This window comes from Natator depressus, chromosome 11, assembly GCF_965152275.1.
Source record: "Natator depressus isolate rNatDep1 chromosome 11, rNatDep2.hap1, whole genome shotgun sequence".
Lineage (NCBI taxonomy): Eukaryota > Metazoa > Chordata > Testudines > Cheloniidae > Natator > Natator depressus.
Window position 1 is genome coordinate 31,353,996 of NC_134244.1, and position 23,340 is coordinate 31,377,335.

The 23,340-nt window shown below is 42.8% G+C and overlaps 1 protein-coding gene across 1 annotated transcript; it reads left to right on the plus strand.

The window, feature by feature from the left end:
- The first annotated feature begins 307 nt into the window (after positions 1-307).
- UPP2 (uridine phosphorylase 2) lies at positions 308-23,224 on the plus strand. Its single transcript, XM_074966822.1, is given in 9 exon segments — positions 308-333; positions 2,172-2,289; positions 12,355-12,513; positions 17,465-17,579; positions 18,926-19,135; positions 22,174-22,307; positions 22,310-22,322; positions 23,038-23,051; positions 23,054-23,224. Coding segments are annotated over 9 exon segments (960 nt in total).
- The last annotated feature ends 116 nt before the right edge of the window (positions 23,225-23,340 follow it).

Genomic DNA, 23,340 nt, shown 5'->3' on the forward strand with positions numbered 1-23,340 from the left:
AACACTGATCTGATGATGATCTACTGAAACAAATAGCAATGCATCTACAGGAAGAGGAATATTTTGCATCTGACTGGTTGAATAGAAAACATAAGAGAAAAAGTTCCATTGTTCTTAGAAATAACACTAAGTGAAAAGAGGGTATTTAACTCACTGCCAAGCTTCTTCAAATATTCATATTAGATCCTATAAATTAGCAGCTGTTGCAACAGAAGAGTGTTGTCCTTACCTGGTGTCAACCAAGGAGTGTTTTTCAGAAAGGGGGGAAGTCATAATATCCCTTTTAGCGGACTCCAGTAAACCCGTTATGACTGAAAGGAAGGGTTGTGCTGGGTAAGCAATTGAGTTTTGAATTTGTTTTGATAAGATAGCTATTTTCTTTGTTTTAGCTTTTATTTTGAACATTGAACTACACTGCTGTTTAATCCTCTTGCATTTATTATACAATTGGAAAAGGAATGCAAACTGAAACCCCATTGTCTTATGAATCTCACTGTACTTTAAATGCAGATTATTGCTCAGTGATTTATCAAGATGTTGGGACAATATGAAAATCACAACTTCTGTTAAAATTTCAGTGAACTCCTGTATCTAAGATAATATAGAGTCAGTGTTTAAGTGCATTATTTATCCATCATTTCTGGGATAACTGTATTAAAGAAAGAGTTACGGTTCTTCCCATTGCTAAGGTTAGTGGAAAATACTGACTTTTTTGCTAAACTTTATGGAGATAACAGTTACAAAGTATTTAAGGTTTCTAACGATTATGTAATAGCTGCAAAAAATGGTTAATATTACATTAAACATTTCCAGAGACATGCCTTTGGCAAGACATAGAACGGTAAGACTTTCCCTAAACATTAACAGCCAGTGACTGCAGTGGTAATACTGGAAGTGTGGGAATGCTGGGTCCACCTGCTGAAATAGTTTTTAACAGGAGCCTGAGCTGGCCAGCTGCTTAGAACCCATGAAGGGACCCAGCCACAAAGCCTTGGCAGAAAACTATAGGCAGATGCTGGCACTGCAGCCAATTCAGAATTAAATAAAAAGGCTAGTGGAGTTAGTGGGGAAGAAGTTGGATATGAATCCCAATCCAGCTGGCTGTCTGGAAGGACCAACCCAGGAAACAAATTATTTGGAACAGATGCAGTATGCAAGCACTTTAATGCTGAATGCAACGGGGCAGCCTTGCCTCCCATCCTCCCTTTGTTTTCCTACCTAAATTGAGCCATTAGCTCTTTCCTTGTTGCTCTCTGTATTTCCTGATGTTTGCACCGGTTCTTCCTAAGGAGCTTTTCTCAGTTCTGACAGAATGGATTTTTCCAGCTCTTCTAGCTCTGCCTCTCCTCTTGTTTCTCTCCCTCCCTCCCTCCCTCTTGTGTCCTCCCAGGTTTTCTTTCTTGTTCTTTCTCCTCTGTAGTCTGTCTGTCCTACACTCACACCTCTCCACTCACTGTATGATCTGTCCCCTTTTCCTTTAATTCCACCACCAGTGATACCCTCTTTCCTTATTTACTTCTTCACTCCAATCCCCCACAAAACTTCCCCACACTCTCTCCTCCTATCCCATCTGTCCTTTCCCCTACACTTTTATACTTTTTCTTCCCCTGCCGATCCTATCCTCTTCCTTCTCCTCTCGCTTTGCATTATTTTGGGAAGGAGCCTACACAGCTCACTCCATTCCTACGGGGGTAATGGTTTGCTCGTGAGACATAATAATCTCTCTGATGGATTCCTCTTCAGTCACCCAAGTCTACACCTTACAGGTGGTGGTACCAGACCCCACTCTCCATGTTTTATATCAGTGGCAAAAATCAGAGGCTCTCTAGTACAACCTTCCTTCTCACTTGCCAGTTTCAGTCACATGACCAATAACAGAGATGCAATTACATAAAAAATGTTGAGGAAAGTAGTGAGTGTGAAGGTGCTCGAGTCCCACAGCTGCATCAAGGGGGCATCTACAGAACAGTAAAAATTGAATGGGAAGAGGACAAGCTGTCGCCATCCCCAGTGGTTGGGTCTATGACACATAGCCCTGATGTCATGAGCATAACATTCTAATAATGAATCTAAGTTACCAACCGAACACTCAGATACTGTCTCTTGTGTCATGAATTCCCTTCTTTGTTTGATCTGACTTGTCCATAAAACCTCTCAAAACTTTTTTTCAGAAATGGGCTTGTTCATGTTAAAAACCCTCACTTGGATTCAATGGACGAAGATGTTCTTTATCACTTAAATTTAGGAACTAAAACACACAACCTAACAGTGATGTTTGGTGACATAAAGGTAAACAAAAAATGCAAAGGTTACAATAGCTCTAAATACAAATAATTTCCTTCGTACTCGCCTTTCTTCAAACATCTCTTACTGTTACCTTTATCTAGTGTCGTCTTAGCTCTGACAAGGAAGATGAGTTAAACGTCCCATAGGCCAATGCCATTCTCTGAAGCAACTTACAAAACCTGTACTGCAGATAGAGCAGTGGAGATTACCCTTCTTTTCTCAATAAAATATGTAGACTCAAAACCTAAACCTTTCACATACATAATGAGGTAAAATCCTCCCTGGTGGAGTTCCACTGACTTCAGAACTGAGAGAGTATATTGACTTCAAAGGATGAATTTGGCTCATCGTGACGGTGATAGCTGTCAGTTCCAAGTCTACGTATTTTATTACTGAGGAAAGACGGATGTGCTTAATGCTGCACCAGCAGCACGGATTCTAAATTACTTCAGAGACTGGCTTTCACCTCAATTTCTCAAGGAATTTCTACTCATCCTCTAGCCAAAGGTAAGATGTTATACAGAGATGTATATATGCAAAGATTCTTTCTGCCTCAAATCTACAAAGATCTGCAGTTCATCATATGGCCAGAAACCCAAACAAAAAGTTTTCTTTAATAAAACCCACCTTGGTAAAATCTAGTTTCCAATCTGCCATGACATCAGTGGAGTTACACAGGGGTGGAATATTTGGCCTGAAGTATCTGGCCATCATCTACTTGAGGCAAGTGACATAAGACTTCATGTTTCCGATTGAGATCTGAGGTCAAAATGCATCTTATCATGATTACAAATCTTTTCTGTTTACTGACTAAGGGATTGTCTACATGTCGGGGAAGGAGGTTAAAGCACAACCTTTTGCTGAGCATCAGGTAACACACCATACACATGCCACATAATAGTGTACATATGGGATGATGTATCCTCTGTTGATGCACATCAGTGTGTACACACGGCAACAGTTTGCTGTAAACTGAGGGTGTGGCATTCCCATGCTTCACTGCTGAGCGGTGTTTATTCTGGGACTTTTCTTGCTGTCTTGTGGGATGCAGAGCAGAAGCCAAGCTAGTTCAACAATTTTAAAAAGTCATGATTCATCTGCCTTTGCTTCTTTTCTGGGCAGGCTTGTGCCACTTTTGAACTGCTGCCAGTCAACCTGGACCCAACAATGCCCTGCTCTGCTATGCTGGCAACCTCAAATGTGCAGAGGCTGCTTGGGCAGTATTTCAGGATTCAAAGCTGGATGAATTCGACTTGGGACTTTGCCTCCCACGCCTCTGAGCAGATGACATGGTGGCGGTGGCAGCTCCTCCAGCAACAGGAGCGTCCTCAACGGTGGTGGAACTGGGACGTAGATGAGGATGAAGAGGAAGATACTGACCAACTGGCGGTGGAGGACTTGTTCCTTGAGCAGCTTCACAGCATGCAATGTGGCTTCTGGGCTCAGGGAACCAGCATAGATTGGAGGGAACGGCTTGATCTGCAAACCTGGGACAGCCAGCTGTGATGAGAGAATTTCAGGATGGGGAAGGCAACCTTTGGTGAGAGACATGCTGAACTAATTCCAGCGCTGCAGAGGTAGCATGCCAATTTGCTGTGCCTCATACCTGTGAACAGGCAGATTGCAGGCTGCCATTGCTATCTGGAAGCTGGCCACCCCTGAATGCTACTGCTTTGTTGTGAACCAATTCAGCATGGGGAGATCAGTTGTTGGGGCCATTGTGTGTGATGCCATGGAAGAGGTACTGTTGCACCAGGTTATAAAGCTTGTAATGCTTAGGAGGTTATTGATGGTTTTACATGCAAGGGATTCCTTAATTGTACTGGGCAACTTATGGGACTCATGTACCTGTTATTTTCCCCCGATCAGGGCTCAGGGGTATTTCTCCATGGTGCTCTCCAGGGCTTGTCAACCATTTTGGCAGGGTTACACACATAAATGCAGGGTGGTTTAGAAGGGTCCACAATTCAAGGATCTTTTGCCCCTGAGAACACTACGGACATTAATGGTGTGGATATTGCTCCTGTTTACCCTCTGCTCCCCGGGTTAATGAAGCCATTCCCAGGCCACTTGGACAGAAGGAAGGAAGGAACTGTTTACCCAATACCTTAGTAGCATCAGAATGACAGCGGAGTGTGCATTTGTTTGTTTGAAAGGGAGATGGTGCTGTTTGCAGAATAGGTTGGAAGCAGCAGAAAGAAAACATTGCTTGCTGCCCTAAGAGTAATATGCGCCGCAACAGGACATTTTGGCTTTATATTGCCTCCAGGAGTTGCCTCTACATCTCCCTGTCTCTTTCTATACTGTCTTCGACTAATGCACTGCTTTCCCTGTCAATTGCCATACTGTCCTTTGCTACTGCAACCATCTCCCAGAAAGCTCCTTGTCAGTTTCATTTTCAATTCTCAGATACTGCCTCCTCCCTCTGCATTTTTTGAGAGTTTTGGAGGACTCTGTATTGATGTCCATGAACATTTCCACAGGACTTTTCCCTTTTCTCCCTCTCAGGTTTATTCTGCTGTTGATAAAGGCCCTGTCCTTGAGGGTCTGACCAGTGCAGGCACACAGCAGTTGCGGGTATTAAAAAAATGGCAAGCAGTTATTGTTCACATTCTAGGAAGGCTGTGATAGCTATTTTTTTAATAAGCGTTTCTAACTTTACCTCTCTGCAATTCTTCCCAGTCTTGGGGGACCTTGAAGATGGTACATGGTGTTTGTGTTGGGATTTTTGTCTGTACAGTATATCTGTGTGGCTTTACCATTGTTCCTTGGAGGGTGGGGTTGAGTGGGGCGGGCTTGGGAATTAAGTCCCCTGCCTAGTTTTGCTGTGCCTTTTAAGTGCTTATATGGTATCAAAGGAGTTAGCAGGGTGAATCTGGGGGTGAGCCGTATAGTAATCCCTTCTCCATCTCTTTTAGGCTGTCCTGACTCTGGCTGAGGTTATGCTGAGGTGGGTGACTAGGAGGCAGAGAATGCCTCCCCTTATTCAAAAAGGCAAAAGGCAGACCAGTGAGATACGCTGTGAAGTTAATCACCAAGATGGTCCCTCCAAAAGAGCTGCAGGAGTGGAGGGGAGTCACTAGCTATACCAGTGAGGATGGCCGTGCAGCTGTTCCTCATAATCTCAGAACAAAAATTGAGCCATTTCTCTTAGATTGTGATTAGATATCTCCCCTGCAGGCATGTAGAAAGTGAAAAGAAAAAACAGACAGAGTTCTGCAATAATTGCCTGAAGCATTCACTGTTACCAGCTGAGGGAAGGAAAGGGAGATCGGAGCACGGGCATGTGTCTTCCCATGGCATAGGCCTGAAATTGGTCAGTAGTTGGGGCTTTAGCATGAGACAAAGGCCTGGCCAGGGTAGGCACCATTTTGGAAAGGTTTACAGGGCTAGGAGGTTCAATGGACAATGTTTGTCTAGGGAGGCTGGCAGGCAGGGACCATGGGGTTATCAATGGCCGTGGCCATGGGATGCTCAAAACAGAAGTCAGTATAACAGTACAGCATCATCATCAATTAAAAGTTAAATAGTAAATCATTAAAAATAATTTTAAAAAAACTTACATGCTGAGTTTCCCTCCTTAGGATCAATCTCAGTCCTGGTCTTGGTGGCTGCCTGAGGATTGAGGTTGGTTGCTACAGCGCAGGAATTGGGCTCATGTTCTACCTGGCCAGCATCAGGGTCCTGGATCCTGAACTGATCCTGGCTTTATGGGGAGATCTCTTTACCGGCCTCTTCATGTTATACCCCAATGTATCTTACATGTCATCCCTATGGGGGGGCGGGCTAGAAGGGAAGAGAGAAGGTGGCCAGAAGACTCCACAAGCTGCCTGGGTTGGGTGGTCATGCAGCTATGCAAAATCCTGTCCGGTTCCGCAAAAAAATTGACAGGTTACATGTCCGAAGGATTTTTCCTATTGTCCGTCCATGTAATGTAGGTGCCCCTGAGCTGTTTGCTCTTTATCTGGCACTGTTCAGTATGCTGGTCATGGCTTCTTGGAGAAATCTGCTGAGCAATGTCCACAAAAAGGTCTTTATTCTGATGGCTGGCCACAAGAGCTTCCTGCCTTGATGTTTCTCTCCAGATAGTGATTAGATTGGGGGTCTCAATGCAGCCAAGTGGTTGTCTAAGGCATATAATGGAGCTTCTGGAGTATTATCACAGGTATTGTGATAAACTGGAATCTAGGAGCAAATGGACAAAATCTGGCACTGTGCCAGCTTACAAATGGGGTAGGGGACACCTGGTCAATTTGACCCCAGAGCAGGGGAGGGCACACAGCTAAACAGACAGGTCAGTAATGGTCACAAAGCAGAGTGAGACAGCTGTTGAAGGACAGCCAACGTAATTTGCAGCATTATTGCTTACACACGAATGCTAGACTGGACTAACTCGCTTCACAGAAAAGTTAGTTCATTTTGAAAGAGGACTGCAGCGTTCACAATACATGAGGAGTCAGTGTGTGTACACAAGCGTTTTCAAAGTGGATTAACTTCAAAAGCCGTGGGTCCCCATGTAGACAAGCCCTAAAATTTCCTAAAACACATTTTTGGGGGACAAGTGTGGTACACCTGAAAGTGAGGGCCTAGCAGTAACACTGGCAGTTAAGCTCTCCCCACAGCTCTGCCAAACACCTCATTTCTGACCTGCAACTGTCCCAGACCTCTCTTTTTCCTGAGCACGGTGTGTGAAATTGTGCAATAGTTTTACAATGTAAATAAGTATCCACTAGAGACTGTGTTGGTGGTCTGAAACCTCATGTTACTTCTGACCTCAGCAGCCAGATTTGAAATCAGGTTGGCAGAGGGGAACATTTAGTTACATTTTAAATGTAGAGTTAGATTTTTGAAAATGTCATTTGTGAAACATTGTCTCTCCCCCCCTCATTGTTTTTATGTCTACAGCAGTGCTCAGTAATTCTTGTTGACACTATTGATAGAACAAATTAGACCATTAGCTACTCTAACATCTGTTTCTGCTTTGCTGTCTGTAGGAATAGTAACAACTTAAATTCAGTGCATATATTACACTGATGTTATTTTGCATTTACTTGGCCAGGAATTAATATCCAAGTATTTGCAGCTGTACAGTAGTGAAATCCTATAGTAACACCATATGTAATTTTTAATGTTATTTCCTATGTTTTTAGATCCTTGAACTAATCTGATCCTCTACAGTCCTCGCTAAAAGAAAGAGAGAGCCTAGTTTGTTCATTCCCATGAGCAACAGTCAGAAACCTAACAAGTAACAATAATATTTTCCATTTATGTACTCTCACTGCACCTTCCATCTGAGTATTTCAATGCACTTTTACAAACATAAGCGTCACAATCATTCTGCGAGGGAAGTAAGAGTTCTTATTCCCATTTTAGAGGGATAATGTGAGGCACAAAAAGATTAAGTAACTTGCCTAGGAAGTCAGGAAGGAAGCCTGTGGCAACACCAGGACATGTGGACAATATATCTTAGAAAAGCCTGACATAAATAGGAATCGAATCTGAGTTCCATCCTCTAATCACAAAGCCATCCAAATAAACACTTGATACTCAGGCCTGGTCTACACTACAAGCTTATGTCGGATTTAGCAGCGTTAAATCGAATTAATCCTGCACCTGTCCACACAATGAAGCCATTTTTTTGGAGATAAAGGGCTCTTAAAACTGATTTCTGTACTCCTCCCCAATGAGGGGATTAGCGCTGAAATCGACATCGCTGTTTCGAATTAGGGTTAGTGTGGACGCAATTCAAAGGTATTCGCCTCCGGGAGCTATCCCACAGTGCACCATTGTGACCGCTCTGGACAGCACTCTGAACTCGGATGCACTGGCCAGGTGTACAGGAAAAGCCCTGGGAACTTTTGAATCTCATTTCCTGTTTGGCCAGGCGAGCTCATCAGCACAGGTGACCATGCAGTCCCAGAATCAAAAAAGAGCTCCAGCATGGACCGAACGGGAGGTATTGGATCTGATCGCTCTATGGGGAGAGGAATCTGTGCTATCAGAACTACGTTCCAAAAGACGAAACGCCAAAACATTTCAAAAAATCTCCGAGGCCATGAGGGACAGAGGCTACAGCAGGGACGCAACACAGTGCCACGTGAAACTTAAGGAGCTCAGACAAGTGTACCAGAAAACCAAAGAATCAAACGGATGCTCCGGGACAGACCCCCAGACATGCCGCTTCTAAGCTGAGCTGCATGCAATTCTAGGGGGGGGCGCCACCACTACCCCACCCCTGTCCGTGGACTCCGATGATGGGGTACTCTCTGCCATGCCTGAGGATTTTGTGGACGGGGAAGATGAGGAGGAGGAGGACAAGCTTGAGGAGAGCACACAGCACACCATTCTCCCTGACAGCTAGGATCTTTTTATCACCCTGACTGAAATACCCTCCCAACCCAACCAAGCCAGAGAGGGGACCTCTAGTGAGTGTACCTTTTTAAATATAATACATGTTATAAAAGCAAGCGTTTTTTAATGATTATGTAACCCTGAGGACTTGGGATGCATTCATGGCCAGTACAGCTACTGGAAAAGTCTGTTAACGTGTCTGGGGATGGAGCAGAAATCCTCCAGGGACATCTCCATGAAGCTCTCCTGGAGGTACACTAAAAGCCTTTGCAGAAGGTTTCTGGGGAGAGCAGCCTTATTCCATCCTCCATGGTGGGACACTTTACAACGCCATGCTAGTAGCAAGTAATCTGGTATCATTGCATGACAAAGCCTGGCAGCGTATGGTCCCAGAGTTTGCAAGCAACATCCATTCTTTATCTCTCTGTGTTATCCTCAGGAGAGTGATATTGTTCATGGTAACCTGGTTGAAATAGGGGAATTTAATTAAGGGAACATTCAGAGGTGGCTGTTCCTACTGGGCTGTTTGCCTGTGGCTGAAAAGAAATCCTCCCCACAGTTAGCCACGCGGGGGGGGGGGGGTATTGGCGCTGGGCTGCTTAAGTTTGGCTAGCAGGGATCTTCCCTGATACCCCCCAGCCAAGCGGTGGGGTGAGGGGTAAAGCAATCATCCCCGAGAATTGGATGGGGGGTTAGTTTGGTTTCTGCTGCTGCACGTTAACAGCACTAAATGGCCAACTCAACGGGCTTTGCTTGGTATGGGAGAGGAGGGCACTGCTGTTATGAAGGTTGTAGAAGCTGAAAGACTATGGCTTACCATGGCCACCTGCAAGCTGAATTCTGTTGCCCAGCACTGCGTGTGTGATCTTTAATACCAAAGCCGCAGGCACTCAATATAAGATGCAAAATGCGACCTTGTACCAAAATCACATGTGCTATGTAATGTGAATAGTGTTGTTCACCATGAAAGAGTATAGTCATTGTTCTGTAAAATGTATCTTTTTAAATACTTCACTCCCTTTTTTTCCTCCAGCACCTGCAAATGTTTCAAGCCTCTCCCCTCTGTCCCAAAGGCTATCTCAGATAAGGCGGTGAAAAAAACGCACGTTTGATGAAATATTGTCTGAGCTCATGCAGTCATCTGGCACTGGCAGAGCTCAGCAGAATGTGTGGAAGGACACAATAGCAGAGTACAGGAAAGTGGCCAATGAACGTGAGGAGAGGTGGTAGCAGGAAGATTAGAGGAGGCATGAGGCAATGCTGGTGCTACTGTGGGATCAAACGGACATGCTCCGGCGTCTGGTGGAGGTTCATGAATGGCAGCAGGATCACAGACAGCTGCTGTAGCCCCTGTTTAACTGCCCTCCCTCCTCCCCAAGTTCCATAGCCTCCTCACCCAGACACCCAAGAACGCGGTGGGGGAGGAGGCTCCGGGCACCCAACCACTCCACCCCAGTGGACAGCCCAAGCAACAGAAGGCTGTCATTCAACAAGTTTTGAAGTGGCCTTTTCCTTCCCTCCAACCCTCCTCCCACACCCCACCCGGGCTACCTTGTGAGTTATCTCCCTATTTTTATAATCAATTAATAAAGAATACATGTTTTTTAAACGATAGTGACTTTATTTCCTTTGCAAGCAAACTGTGATCAAAGTGGAGAGGGCGGGTGGCTTACAGGGAATTTATAGGCAACCAACGGGGAGGGTTTTCATCAAGGAGAAACAAACAGAAGTGTCACACAGTACCCTGGCCATTCATGAAACTGGTTTTCAAAGCTTCTCTGATGTGCAGCACTTCCTGCTGTGCTCTTCTAACCACCCTGGTGTCCGGCTGTGCGTATTCAGCAGCCAGGCGATTTGCCTCAACCTCCCACCCCACCATAAACATCTCCCCCTTACTCTCACAGAGATTGTGGAGCACACAGCAAGCAGCAATAACAATGGGAATATTGGTTTCGCTGAGGTCTGAGCAAGTCAGTAAACTGCGCCAGCAACCCTTTAAACGTCTAAACGCACACTCTACCACCATTCTGCACTTGCTCAGCCTATAGTTGAACTACTCCTTATTACTGTCCAGGCTGCCTGTGTACAGCTTCATGAGCCAGGGCATTGAGGGGTAGGCCGGGTCCCCAAGGATAACTATAGGCATTTCAACATCCCCAACAGTTATTTTCTGGTCTGGGAAATAAATCCCTTCCTGCAGCCATTTAAACAGATCAGAGTTCCTGAAGACGCGAGCATCATGAACCTTTCCCGGCCATCCCAAGTTGAAGTTGGTGAAATGTCCCTTGTGATCCACCAGTGCTTGCAGCACCATTGAAAAGGACCCCTTGCAGTTTATGTACTGGCTGCCCTGGTGGTCCGGTCCCAAGATAGGGATATGCGTTCCGTCTATAGCCCCACCACAGTTAGGGAATCCCATTGCAGCAAAGCCATCTAGTATGACCTGCACATTTCCCAGAGTCACTACCTTTGATAGCAGCAGCTCAGTGATTGCATCAGCTACTTGCATCGCAGCAGCCCGCACAGATTTGCCCACTCCAAATTAATTACTGACTGACCAGTAGCTGTCTGGCGTTGCAGGCTTCCACAGGGCTGCTATCTTCTTGGTATTCTTGCACTTCAGGGCAGGGGAAAGCAAATCACAAAATTTCCTGTAAGTGCCCTTACACATGCAAAAGTTTCGGAGCCACTGGGAATCATCCCAAACCTGCAACACTATGTGGTCACAACACTCTGTGCTTGTTTTCCGGGCCCAGAATCAGCGTTCCATGGCATGAGCCTGCCCTAGTAACACCATGATCTCCAAATTGCTGGTGACCGCAGTTTTAGAGAAATCTGTGTTCATGTCCTCATCACCGCGCTGCTGTCGCCTCCTCGCCTGGTTTTTCAGGTGCTGGTTCTGCATAAACTGCACGATAATGTGTGAGGTGTTTACAATGGTCATAACTGCTGGGGTGAGCTGAACGGGCTCCATGCTTGCCATGCTATGGTGTCTGCTCGGGCAATCAAGGGAAAAGGGCGCAAAATGATTTTCTGCTGTTGCTTTCAAGGAGGGAGGGAGGGTTGACTGACGACATTTACCCATAACCATCCGCGACAAATTTTTGGCCCCATCAGGCATTGGGAGCTCAGCCCAGAATTCCAGTGGGCAGTGGGGACTGTGGAAACTGTGGGATAGCTACCCACAGTGCACCGCTAGGAATGTCGACGTTTGCCATGGTACTGTGGACACACACCGCTGAATTAATGTGCTTAGTGTGGACTCATGCACTCGACTTTATACAATCTGTTCCCAAAAATCGACTTCTGTAAAATCGGAGTACTTTCGTAGTGTAGACATGGCCTCAGTATCAGCACAAGTCCAGATCCATTAACAAGGTTACAACATGAACAATGGTTATTCTAGCTAGAATATGGGTTTTATAAATCAGACTGTTAGTCCTCCTAAAACACGGTGTTGGCATATTTTTTTAAAAAATATACAGTAGATTTGTGATGGGGTTGGAATTATAAAATGCCACATGTTTCTAAAAAGAATTTCCATGTAAGAATTACAAGACTAGATAATTGTGTCTTGTGGTTGCTTTACTTTCACATCTGCTCCCTTTGTGTATAAGATTCCACTAGAGCAATTGAGTGTAACATTAGAAGTGCAGACTGAGTCTTGATCCCTGCTTTAGCTAGAATGGTACAGATAATCTTACATTCTATTTCTAGTTTGTCTGTGTTGGTGGCAGCCCTAACAGAATGAAAGCTTTTGCTCAGCTCATGCACAAAGAACTTGGACTTGAAGGAGATGGGAAAGACTTGAAAGATATTTGTGCTGGGACAGATCGGTACTCTATGTACAAGGTTGGACCAGTGCTCTCCATCAGTGTACATACTTTACAGTGTACTTAAAATACTTCCATTTTCAGCCCAACAATAGCTGAAGAATTTAGCACATTGTTTGTATTTCTCTTTTTAATGTTTCATATGGACTTAGCGCTTCTGAAAGCTGCTGGATTGAGAGCCCTGGACACTGAATAGGGAACATACTATGAAGAACAGCATTGCAAGAACAGCCTCAGTATGTTGACCTAGAGGAACTGCCTCGTGGAGTGAGAGGCTAGTTAAGTCTTCTTGCCCTTCAGTTCTTGGTCTCTGTGTTGAGACTGCCAAGATGGGTGTCAGTTATGGTGGTAATTTTTTGTTTGGACACCTATCCACTAATTATTGGATAATCTATCATGTTAATTTTATGTTGGCTGTCAATAAGCCATCAGATCATAACTTCCATGCACTGCTGACCTGAGCTGGATTCAAATCTGTGACCTAGAGATAAAAGGCTCCTATCTCCCAAGCCATAAAGACCCCACTTTTAACTGATGGGAAAAGTATTGGATTCTTCCAAAAAATTCTACAGCCAGCACTGTTACATTGTTCCCTATTTGCTATTTCCTAGAGGTAGTGCATATAGAAATAACAGCATAGTTCAACAAGCCAGCAGGTTGGCCAATGGTTTAAACATTGTGATTACCACAGCAGGTAATTTTCTTCCATCACATCTCTTAGGCCTGATCTATGCTTAAAACTTAGGTTGGCATAGACTTAGGTTGAAAAATCCATGCCTGAGCACCGTGGCTACGCCGATCTAAACCCTGGTGTAGACACAGCTTCTATTGACTAAGCTATCTTCGCTTGGGGAGGTGGAGTTCCTACGGCAATGGGAAAATCCCTTCTGTCATGATAGTGTGTTTATGGGGTTATAGAGGCATAGCTACAGCACTGTAGCTGTGCTGCTGTAGTGGATGTAGACATGGCCTCATTGCCTCAGGGGTTGACAAGCTGGAAATATCAACAATTCCACTCCCAGTCACTTTGCATTTCTGTTGTGTCTGCCATCAGAGCATCCAAAAGTGCTAATTGATTAAACTTCTCAATATTCTATGAGGTAGGAAAAGGTAATTATCCTCATTTTACGGCGAGACCAAGGCACAGAGGTTAAGTGACTTACACAAGGTCACATCTCCTACTCTCTAGAGATGCCCTGATTCCCATGCATGTGCTTTTAATTCATAATGGACTAATCCAGTGGCAAATTTTCCCTTTACCCTAAAAAAATTTTCAGCGGTTATCACCAGTAAAATCTTTCAGTCACTCATAAAGCTACATTTAAAATTTTAATAAGCCTAGTGAAAATCTGCTGTTGCTTGATCTTTTGGTTTCTATAAATTATTTCCCCTTACTTTCATACTTGGACTAGAGCACATGCTCATGCCTGCTCATGAATTTCCCTTTTTCACACTTCTAGTAAACATGTGGACAAAAGATTAATAGGCATGGAACCCTCTCCTGTTCCCAAGGATGCCAGTGGGAGTTTTGCCATGGATTTCAATAGGAGCCAGATAAGGACTGAGAATTATGATTAATAAAAAAAAAAAGATTCTTATGTTTGAGTCTTGTCATATTTCTTGGCATCCTGTGTATTCAATTTGCAAGGTCCCTGTGTTACAACAGAAAGTGGGCACATTTTGCTCAGCTCAGCAACCTGAAAGTTCAAGAGGTAAGATCATTTCATACCATGCCCAAATGATGAAATATAGTTGAAAATATTACAACCATTCCCTAAAAGCCTTATGGTGGCAATCTTATTTTGTTATTATTCTTTAAATGTCAACAACACTTTTGGCATGGTATAAAATCTTAATCCTGCAATCACCTACATATGTCATTTTACTCATCTGAGTAGTCCTAACTTTACTCACATGAGAAGTTAAGGAGACCACTCACCTGAGTGAAGTTACACACTTGTGTTTGCAGGACTGGAGCCTAAAAAGCAGACACAGAAAAGACAGGTCTCTGGGAAAAACAAGAGGAAATAATGACATTTTTATTTTTGCTCGATCAGTCTAAAATTCAGTGACAACTGTGACACTATCAGGATACAATCCTAATATAAGGCCTTGTCTACACACAAACTTATACTATTTTAGCTAAATTAGTTTTAAAACACACTGTTCGTTAAACCAATGGAAGTCTGTGTGTGGACAAGGCCTAAGACAAGATGTATCATGTGACTGAGCCAAACAATAGGAAGTAAAGAGAAGATAAGACAAAAGAACAGTAATAACTTCACAGTTTCATGGGCTACCTGCGTGCACAACTTGTCAATTCTAAATTATTTGTTCTTGTTTTAAATCTCCTGACCTAGACATCATTAGTTGACTGATATCTTTCAGGCATCAAGAAACCAGCCAATTAATGATGGCTAGGTCAGGAGCAACTTTCCACTGTGCATTGAACACAGCATGATTCTGATGGTAAGTAGGATAAAATTTCTGGCCAGTGCCACATTAGATGATTTGTTATGAGTTGCTGCTGATGTCATGCTTTAGCAAGATGCAAACAGGCTCAGAAATACTAGGTGTATTTATAAAAAAACGAGGAGTCCTTGTGGCATTTTAGAGACTAACAAAGTGGGGTTTAGACCACCAAAGCTTATGCCCAAATAAATTTGTTAGTCTCTAAAGTGCCACAAGGACTCCTCGTTGTTTTTGCTGATACAGACTAACACGGCTACCACTCTGAAACCTGTCACCATGCTAGGGGTATTTATGAGATTTCTGCCTTGGCTATTTTTAATAAGAATAAAATGTTTAAAGCACTGACAAGGAACTCAGGCAGCCGTACAAGAATAATAATAACAGAAAAATATGTTAAAACTTAAAATGCAATAAAACATAATACGACCATCTTCCTATAACAAAAAGAGAAAAAGATGGGACACACTGCAAATGGAAAAAAGAAATGATGGAACTAATGATGTTCCCATTGGACCAGAATAAATCCTACCCCTTTGGAAACACCTGCCTCTGGGTTTTTGAAAGCAGAACTGATTTACTGACAAGACAGATTTAGGGAAAGGACATTCTCTCTGTACTGACTTAAGGCAAAGGGGATGAAAGTAGTAGGAAACTGCAAAAAAAGACCTATGGCAGCACATCTCAGAGCCCAGGTCAATTGGGCTTGCACTACAGGACTAAAAATAGCAATGTAGACATTCAGGCTCAGGCTGAAGCCCAGGCTCTGAAATCCAGGTATGGGGGAGGTTTTTGGAGCTGCTATTTTTAGCTCCCCCAACTCAGAGAACCCAGGCTCTGAGAGTTGCTGCTGCAGGGTTTGGGGTTGTGGGGGTTTTGTTTTTGTTGTTGTTGTTTGGCTTTTTTTGAGTGTAGACGTACCCAGAGAGGCAAGGTGAGCCAAAGCAGCAGACACTTTCCCACCCTGCAGAACCTCTCCTGTGCGCACGGTGACCTACATCCTTGGCTGCACAGTGCAGCTCAGAATAGCTATGCCAGGAGAACTGTAGGTTGATCTTGTTCCTGTGGTGTACCTTAGAGCAGCCCAAATCATGCTCTAAATTATGATGGTTGCCAGTGGCCCGAGGAACTGTGTGATGAGTAGTGCAAACATCACACTGGACCCGAAGGGTTTAAAAGGCAATACTGGACCCAGCTAGCCCCGCCCCTCCAGACCTGCTGAGCATGCACTGACTGAAGGAATGGGTTAAAAAGAGCTCAGAAACCGAGGCAGAGGGTGGTGGACAGGTTGCAGGAGAAATAAACTCTTTTCCAGGAAGTCAGACAGAAGAGTGAGCCAGAGAAGAGACTACAGAGCAGGTAAGCCCCTCAGGCAGTGCCTTCTCCAACCACCATCCCATTTGAGAACTTGCAGGACCTTGCTCCTTTGGACTCTTGTGTTGTAAAGTGATTGACTGTTTGGATGTGGCATAGGGCCTGCAACACTGCGCCTACACATAAGGTGATCTGCAGCCATTGTCATGTCGGCTGCAGGGATACTTTGTATTGCAGCTACAGGGTATGGAAGAAACTGGACCTGTGATGTGTTTGGGGCTCCATGGGGTGAGAGCAATTCTGGGTTGGTTGTAGTCTCTCCATTATTACAATAATCATCCTTATTATTTGCATTACAATAGCACGTAGGGACCCCAACTGATATTGGGGCCCTGTTGTGCCTGGCACTTCACAAACATATTATTATATTTACTGTTGATTTTTTTGTCTTGCTATAGCACCTAGGAGCTCTAGCCATGGACCAGGACACCACTGTGCTAGATACAAACACAGAACAGGAAGACAGTCCCTGCCCAAACCAGTTTTCAGTCTCAGAATAAGACAAGAGACAACAGATGGACACAGACCGAGGAGTGAAAGGAAACAATGAGACAATGTTGGTCACCATACTAGGCAGTGGTCTCAGCACACTGGCAGCCTAACCATTGTTATGTTTTCGTAGGAGAGTTTTGAGGAGGGATGCGAAGGTGGATAATGAGGTAGATTTGCAGATGTTTATCGGGAGCTCCTCCCAAGCATGACAGAACAAGAGACAGTCCCTGCTCCAAAGAGCTTTCTATATGGCATCATTCCCTAATTTACCTGGAGAAAAACACCTGTGGGAACTAATGCTTAACCTGACACCGTTCATTCATGTGGGCTCCAACTCTGTGCTGCCAGCTCGGTAAGAGGATAGGGAGCACGGTCGGTGCACACAGAGTGCCACCAGCAGTACAACTTCACCTGGTGCCATGCTGTCAGGTGGGATCAGAGAGAGCAGTTCAGAGAAGCTGGCCGCTCACATGGCTGCCCCAATCCATGAAGGTATGATTCAGAGTCTGATGCTTCTCCCACAGAAATATCCCATTGACATCAATGGGAACAGGATACCTCTGGCTATGTACTAATATTCTGAAGTAATTTTATAAATATGTATCAGCTTGAACAAAAATGATGATTAATGATGCCTTCATTTTCTTTCCTCTCAACAACACGGGATGGGTATTCCTTGCATTTCTATTATGCTTCATGAACTAATCAAATTACTACACCATGCAAAATGCCGTGATGTTACTATTATACGCATCAGTACTTCTGGGGGCTTAGGTGAGCTACCAGCTTTACTACTGCCAGATGGAAAGGATGTTTAATAAAACACAGCTAAGCAATAGGTCAAGTTATTAGGAGCTTTTCATATTTTTTATTTTTTTCAGGTCTGCAAACATCTAACAAAACATGAGATTTTATTTCAGGTCAACAAATATCAAACTTCTAATGGCTGGTTTAGCAGAAACATACATTTTCATAATACATGAAATCTTGAAATCTAATACATCTGAATAATACTCTTTTCAGACACAAACCAGCTGACAGAAGTTTACTCTTATTTCCTAAAATACTCACCCATAAACTGATACCATGCATGGAAAGTTTCAGCCCTAATGGAACATCTTTCACTCAGTTAATAATAATAAGTATAATCAATTGTTTCTGTACGGCAAGCCCATAGGTCCTAATCAGGATTGGGGCTCCATTGTGCAGGGTGCTATACAAATATGAATGGAGAGACAGTTCCTATCCCAGAGAACTTACAGTCTAAGGATGAAAGGAAAAGATAGGCAAGGAATGGGGACTAAGAAATCTCTCTCTTATAATGGAAGTGTTCAGTCAATATGAATGACCCCATTAACTTGAAGTTCGGAAAATATACATTCAGATTAACTCTCAGAGAGGAATTGGAATAACTATGTAATGGAAATAAAGCAGGCCTGATCATTCAGTCTGGATGCAGGCAAAACTCCCATTTCCTCCAATGCGAGCTCTGACTGCATAAACCCTTCAGGATTAAACCCAAATTGAGGAGCACAAAAAGGTATTTTAACCAATCCATGGACACCTTAGGACTTCACATTTGTCACTCTGCTGCACCTCCATAGAAGGTCATTTGGAACGTCGTGACAGTAATGGGACAGAAAGCTAATCTTCTCCTCAAAACACCCACAGCCCCCAGTGAATTAGCTAACCAAGAATCTCCTTTACCTTTTAGGAGTACAGGGCCTAAGATGCACCGTTTTGGGGGGGGAGGGTTAGGGAGGGTTAGAAATCAAAATAGATATGCCTATCTTTTCACCCTAAGCAAATATTCATAAAAACATAGACAAATCATACATACAAACCAATAGCTACATGTGAACTTTCCTTGCACCACCTATGTGTCAGAAGAAATAAATACCCTTTAGCCAGCATATTCCCTTTGCAACCCTTCATATCCATACATGTGCACTTACTGAGTTTTACTTTGTATGTATTTGAATGGTTCTCTCATATATATATATATATATTTTGCTAATAAATATTCATATTAATTAAGATTTTACTGTAATAAATTAGGTTATAATCTAAATTATAAAAATTACGTAGCACTAACCTATCCCCGATCCCCACTTCTGCAGGCATTGACCCTGGAACTGTTGTAATAACAGACATTGCAGTGGATTCATTTCTTAAGGCTCGGTTTGAGCAGGTGATACTGGATAATATAGTTGTACGAAGCACTGAACTTGATAAGGACCTTGTTGAGGAGCTACTGAACTGCAGCAAAGAGATTCATGACTTTCCAACACTTATTAGGCATACTATGTGCACCTATGATTTTTACGAGGGTGAGGAATATCTCTAATTCATTTTTTTTCAAACATAAGACCAGATCCTGAAACCCTTGCTCAGGCAAAATGACCAGTGTAGTCAGCAGGAGAGTTGCCTGAGTAAGTACTGAGTAAAAAGCAAGGAAGGACTTTAGGATTTGACCCACCATATATTTTAGAGACTTGTTTACAGGTCAGAAACAGAACTACTTTCATAATATGTCATACCAATTTGCAGAACCATTAACCATAGTGTAATTGGCCTCTATTGCATCTGCCACTTAGTCAAATTTTGTGACAACATCACATCTGCAAAGAAAATATTATTATAACCATGGCAGTGAATCAAGCATGACAATTCATTCTGGAAAACATTCACTCCCTTAGGAAAGTATAGGATTCCCTGGATAGCACTTCCTGCTGTCCCTCAGCCCTCCTGAGTCACAGAAATCAGCATATACTCAGTGAATCTCTGAAAGCAATAGGCACATAACATTAAGCAGTTAAAGTAAATATCCCCTTGTCTATAATCTTAACATAATTTTAACAGATAGGTTACACTAAGTTACTTGCTATGACAGGATTATAGCTTCAGAATTACCAAACAGAAGAAAAATGTCTGTAAGTGTATGGCATTTGTGTAAATAAACCTTAGATCCTTGGAAATATCCTGGAACTGTTTCCTTTACAAAATTAAATGCTGATTGCAAAGTGGATTAAACAGAATAAATGAAGAATTAATAATTGGAGGACTATTTATAATCCTTTGGATCTGCTTGCAAATGCAGCCATCTGTGTTTCTCAAGGCCATGTTTTACTTAAATAAAAAGCCATTTGAGAGGATTAACAGTCGGAACGACAATGATATTAAAAGGTTTGTCCGGGGTAGTAAAGTTATAGGTGTACATTTGCCTGTGGTGAGGACATAACATCAAAGTGAGAAACATAAGCACAAGTGAGAAGGGGTTCACTGAAGATCAAAATTCAATTCCAAAATACTAGTAAAAACAAATCAGTGATGTTAGCAAGATAGGTCACTTACCAGGAACTGTAATTCTATGAGTCAATTGCCTGAATACATCCAGACTTGTAGAAATGTGCATATGCCCTCAGTATACAGCCAGAACCCTCTAGAGGAATTGTGCCCACCGTTGTACACATGCTTCTGCACAGATCCAGACTTTCAGACCCAAAGGCATACAAAGTGCTTCAACCCTCTGTATCCAAACTCAATTATTTTCCTACTTAGTCAAAAAATCATCTAAAGACTCAGAAGCAGGGAAGGTGGCTGGGCAATATGGATCCAGTAGCTACTAAGCAGCCTTTTTTTGTCCTTTGAGAATTGCCCCATTTGAAGATTAGCTAATGATAACAAACCCAACCCCGTTCCACTAAAGGAGTATTAACTGAGTTAATGATTGCAAGACTACTCTTCCTCATTGGACATCAGCCCTACAAGCTAACTCAAGAGAATGATGCCACAAAGATGTGTGAATTGAGCTCCATATAGCAACCTTACACATCTCTGTTGCAGAGACTTTTCTAAGCAATTGTGTAGAGGCTGTTTCGGATCTACTAGAAAGTTTCCGAGACCTGGTCTGCAGAAGAAAATTAGCTCGTCATAACTACGTTGCACAGGGATGTGAAAAATCTACAACCCTGAACGGTGGAGTTAGGCCAACCTAAGTCCCCATGTAGAAAGTGCTAGGTTGATGGAAGAATTCTTCATCGACCTAGCTACTGCCTCTTGGGGAGGTGGATTACCAACACTGACAGGAGAATCCATCTCATCGGTGCAGGGGGTGTCTACACTAAAGCGCTAGAGCTGCAGCAGCACAGCTGTACAGGTTTAAGTATGGATAAGCCAAAGACCTCAATTAAAGACATGTAAAGTCACAGCAGGCTTGAACGTAATGAATGATTCACTTATTTTCAAAGCAAAGTTTATCAGCCCTCTTGACTGGTCTCCATCTGCTACAAATAATCTCTGGGATTTGCAAAAAAGCTTTGTCCTTTCTCAACAGCAACTTAGAACATTTTGAAGATAACTATCTAGCCTCACCTGCTAAATTAGGAAGATTAGGGACCAACAGTGATAGACTGATAGATTGAGTCAAGTAAACTGAATCATCCCATAGGTCACCTATCCTTACAGCACACTGTTGAAGGAGGGCTTGGTTTTGCAGCATGGATCTCACCCGCTTTCTTTGCAAATGTTACAACCACCAGGAATGCAGTCCTTATAGATCATTTTGAAGGCCATTTCCTAATCTAAGTGCTGCATTATGTGGGAGGACGCGACTGCCCTCAGCTGCCCTGGGGACAGAGCAGTGCAAGAGTATCTTTGCCCACTTGCCCTCAGGTCCTGCATCCTGTGAAGTAGGCAGCTTGGCCAGATCCAAGAATTGGGCCCTTAGAATATTTGAGAGTATGAGTGAGAGTTAATTGTTTTTCTAAATTGATCCTGAGTCTAAGAGATTTGGAGAAGTGAGAACAGAGGTGTGAGCCCCTGGTAGAAAACAAAGTTGCCAAGGAAAAATTTTCGTAAACCATTTTGATTTCCTATAATTAACCATCTCCCTTTAAAAAAATGAGTTAAAACTAAGATTAAAAGGTCTTTTCCATCTCCATTTTCTCCACATAATGGAAGGGGCATATGTACCTAAATTTGTTAATCCTTTTCTAAAGCAACTTAGTATGTTGTAGATTTCATCTGCCAGAGCCTCACAGAGCTATGCCAATTTACACAGCTGAGAATCTGCCACCATATCTCTATGCACTTGTGTTATTTTGGTCTCGGTTTTGTTAAAACTTCTATAGTGAACTCAGCTGTATTTTGTCATAGTGGATTGGCTTTAAAAATACATGACAAATGGAATATGAAATAAATAATTTAATGAGCCCTATTAAAATAACAATTTAATGCGGTTTTAAGTAGAATTTAGACAAATTCTGCACTTTGAGAGACACTGCCTGAGACCGCAGCCAGTTTTACTATGACTGTAAACCCCATATTGTATAGAAGGATGAGCAGTCACAGGTTTTTTTCTTTCCAGGTCAAGGACAATTAGGTGGAGCATTGTGTTCTTTTTCCAATGAAAAGAAGTTGGCGTACTTGAAGAGAGCTTACGATGCTGGTGTTAGAAATATTGAAATGGAGTCAACTGTATTTGCTGCTATATGTGGACTTTTTGTGGTCTAAAAGGTAAGATTTCTTGTCACAATCCATTTCCTTTTCATGTTTGTTTTCGTACACCTTTGCACTTCCTAATTTAATCTACATATGGATTTGGTCAGCTCTGGGATTTATACAATGTGAAAACTAAAAATGTATTCCAAGCTTCTTTCACTAAAAAGTATATTAACACAAATCCAGTGGCTTCATAAAATGTTTACCTGAAACTGCTTGTTTAGAAGTGCAGTGTATCGAAAAAACAATTAACTGTCTTGGCAAAACCAAAATTTCACTCAGCCCAGCTCTGAAAAGTTTCCTGGCTATGCCCCTGTCTCTGGTTTTCTTTTACTGGCTGCAAAGATCACTTGTCTCTTGCTAACATATTGTGGGGCATACTTTCAGTGCATGTGGTGCATGAATTTTCCAGGCAACCTCTGGCAATTGAGCTCCTAAGGAGCTCTCGATAAAGCTTAAAGATTGCAGCTGCAGAACTGCAAAGGGCGGGCAGTTATGATGACACTGCCTCTGCTTCTCCAGTATAGCTGCCCTTGTAAGTTCCAGGAAGTGCAGCTTACACCTTCCCAGGGAGGTATATTGAGCCCTTCATTTAACCCCTCTCGCAATAAACCTGCATTATCTATGTGTGCTAGGAATATAATCCTTTACTGCATATTTGATGTATCCTTTACGTGCATATTTGGTGTATCATAAGTTACTTAAAAGGGCGTTTTTGTTTTTCTTATAGCTGCTGTTGTCTGTGTGTTGTCTGTGTCCTTAACCGGCTTGAAGGTGACCAGATCAAGGCACCCCATGAAGTTCTAGTAGAATATCAGCGATGGCCTCAGCATCTGATCTCACTTTTTATCAAAAAGCGTCTTGGGTTATATAACCAAATGGAATTACTAGACAATGCATTTTTCCTTAATAACTAAGGAAAAATATACCCTGCCAATACACAAAATGAATGTCTTATGTATTTATCTCTCTATATTGATACAGAGGTAGACAAATACAATGTGTAGTGAATTCATATATAAATGAAATCATT